This window comes from Sorghum bicolor, chromosome 4, assembly GCF_000003195.3.
Source record: "Sorghum bicolor cultivar BTx623 chromosome 4, Sorghum_bicolor_NCBIv3, whole genome shotgun sequence".
NCBI lineage: Eukaryota > Viridiplantae > Streptophyta > Magnoliopsida > Poales > Poaceae > Sorghum > Sorghum bicolor.
The window spans coordinates 5,601,113-5,604,161 of NC_012873.2; the positions used below are offsets into that span (position 1 = coordinate 5,601,113).

The window sequence follows — 3,049 nt, forward strand, 5'->3', positions numbered from 1 at the left end:
ACTCGGCTCGGCTCGGCTCGTTAGGATAACGAGCCGAGCTGAGCTAGCTTGTTATCCTAACGAGCAAAAACAAGCCGAGCCGAGCCGAGCTGGCTCGTTATCCAGCCTTAGCGATAGGGGAATGAAGCAATGCAACAAGGGAAGATCTGCCGGACGTGAGCAATGTCTTCTTCAGAACAGCGAGTCGATGTTGCAAGGCATTTGTCCACATTTGTATTATTTGTTACTAATCCCGAAGCTCCCGCAAAGCAGTCCAAAACAGCACGGAGACAACGCAGATCCCGGACTGTTGGTGCCAAGAACACCACCAAATCATCGGCATATAGCGAAGCGCGATGCTGTATGACTGTGCCTAGCAACTGCGAGAACAACAATGAAGGAGTTGAGGACTTCCATGACTATGACGAATAGCATCGCGCGTGTGGGAAATACGACGGTCCGGCCTCCCATTGACATGAGCTTTGGTACTGGCCACCTCTGTGGAAAGCCGATGTAACGAAGAAGCTCAAGCAGAAATGACCAAGAAACTGAATCGAACACCTTAGAAATGTCCACATTCATGAATGCCTCGTGTAGAAGGTAAAAACTCCTTCTATCAACATATCAAAGGTAACAAAATATGATGCCTTGTTTAGTTATACTGCGCTCTGCGTTGCAGATATTTTGCACCGGCGTCACATCGTCACACATAGATATAATTGCATCGGCGGATTGTACTGCTCTCTGTGTTGCAGATATTTTGCAGTATCTGGTTGGAACTTTGTGGTGGCCTCGGTGGTGGAAAGAACAAGACGTCCACACGCATGGCGCCAAGCGAGCTACTTATTGCGATGCAAATTTTCTTGCCATTTGTTAAGCACCCAACCGAACCCCGGATGTTATAAGTGCATCGCCCAAACTACAATTCACATATACCACTGCAAAAGTTCAGAGATTAGTCTATTCAGGTTCTTTCCTAGAGGCCACCATGGATTCGCTCACGTACTACCTGTGCCTCTTCTTGGCGGCTCTCCTCCCTCTCTTGCTCCTCAAGCTCAAGAACCGTGACAACAATAGCCTCAGGCTGCCGCCGGGCCCATGGCGGCTGCCGGTCATCGGCAGCCTCCACCACCTGCTCGGCAGCCCGTTCCCCCACCATGCCATGGCTGACATCGCGCGCCGGCTCGAGGCGCCCCTCATCTACCTCAAGCTCGGTGAGGTTCCTGTCGTCGTTGCGTCGTCGCAGGACGCCGCTAGCGAGATCATGAAGACGCACGACGTCAACTTCGCCACGCGCCCGTTGAGCCCGACGATAAAGGTCTTCATGGCAGATGGGGTAGGCCTGGTGTTCGCGCCCTACGGCGCTCTGTGGCGGCAGCTCCGCAAGATCAGCATCCTGGAACTGCTCAGCGCCCGCCGCGTGCAGTCGTTCCGCGGCGTCCGGGAGGAGGAGGTCGGCCGCCTCGTGGCTGCCATCGCGGCGGCGTCGCTGACGGGCGAGGCCGTGAACGTCAGCCAGAGGATCGCCGAGCTCACGAATGACACGGCCGTGCGCTCCATGATCGGCGACCGGTTCGAGAGGCGGCAGGAATTCCTGGATAATATGGCGGAGGGAGTAAAGATCACCACCGGGTTCAGCCTCGGCGATCTGTTCCCGTCGTCGAGGCTGGCGAGCGTCATCGGTGGCATGGCTCGTCGGGCGGCGGTAAACCACCGTAAGATGTTCGAGCTGATGGACTACGCCATCAAAAAGCACGAGGAGCAGAGGGCAGCCATGGCCAAATCTGCAGAGGGAGAGGGCATCGTGAAGGAGGATCTGGTGGACGTGCTTCTGAGGATACAGAAGGAAGGTGGCCTGGAGGTGCCACTCACCATGGGAATGATCAAGGCCATCATCCTGGTAAGTAGAGTAATTGTTTTAAATCCCCCGCTATAACATTCTCTATAGTCGACTATAGCCATTTGAGGCAGTGTATCGTTATTTGTGTTTATACAGTTTGGCCGCTATATCCTGCTATAAACTGATATAGCTTCGCTATTAGCTGTTCTAGAGATATGTCGCTAAATACTCCTGCTATTTAAAACGCTCTACTATGTATATACTATATACTGCTACTGCATGCATGTCTGTGGAAGGTTTAATTTGGTTCACAACTTCACATCTATGTGATTCACGAGTTCGTGGATGTTGCATTCACTTGTTGTTTGCTTGTATTTGTATGTAGGACCTTTTTGGTGCGGGGAGTGAGACCTCTGCAAGTACACTTCAATGGGCTATGTCAGAGCTTGTACGCAACCCAAAACTGATGGAAAGGGCACAAGTCGAGGTACGCGAGAAGCTTCAGGGGAAGCCAACGGTGACTGAAGATGACTTGGTTGAGTTGAGGTACATAAAGCTCATCATCAAAGAGACCCTAAGGATGCATCCGGTGGTGCCATTGCTTCTCCCAAGGGAGTGTAGAGAGTCATGCAAGGTCATGGGGTATGATGTACCCAAGGGAACTACTGTGTTTGTGAATGTTTGGGCGATCAGCAGGGATCCCAAATATTGGGAAGATGCTGCGACATTCAAACCGGAACGATTTGAGGCTGGTACAATTGATTTCAAGGGCACAGACTTTGAATACACTCCCTTTGGGGCAGGTCGGAGGATGTGCCCGGGCTTAGCATTTGCGCAGGCAAGCATGGAGATCGTGCTCGCAGCACTCCTATACCATTTTGACTGGAAGCTGCCTGATGGGATGCTGCCAAGTGAATTGGACATGACGGAGGAGATGAGCATCACCGCCCGAAGGAAACACGATCTTTACCTGCAGCCAGTTGTCAGTGTGCCACCACATGTATGATCTTAGCTATTGTACTTGCTATTTTACCCTAGATATATGCTTTACACATCTAGTTGCAAGTGTGCCGTTGTCTGAATTTAAAAATAAGTACATGAAACACATTGTTTTTCTTTGATGAAATGTTGAAGTTCTCTATGTAAAGATGCATATGAATGGTTTAGAACCTCACAGTACAATGATATGTTGAAATCCATATGCTTCAAGCTTCGTCAGTTCATAGCAAA

At 50.8% G+C, this 3,049-nt stretch overlaps 1 protein-coding gene across 1 annotated transcript; it reads left to right on the forward strand.

Moving 5' to 3' along the window:
* On the forward strand, positions 801-3,049 carry LOC8077640 (premnaspirodiene oxygenase). Its single transcript, XM_002451633.2, has 2 exons — positions 801-1,879; positions 2,205-3,049. Exons 1-2 carry the CDS (start codon positions 968-970, stop codon positions 2,823-2,825), a joined length of 1,533 nt encoding a protein of 510 aa, XP_002451678.1. The 5' UTR covers positions 801-967; the 3' UTR covers positions 2,826-3,049.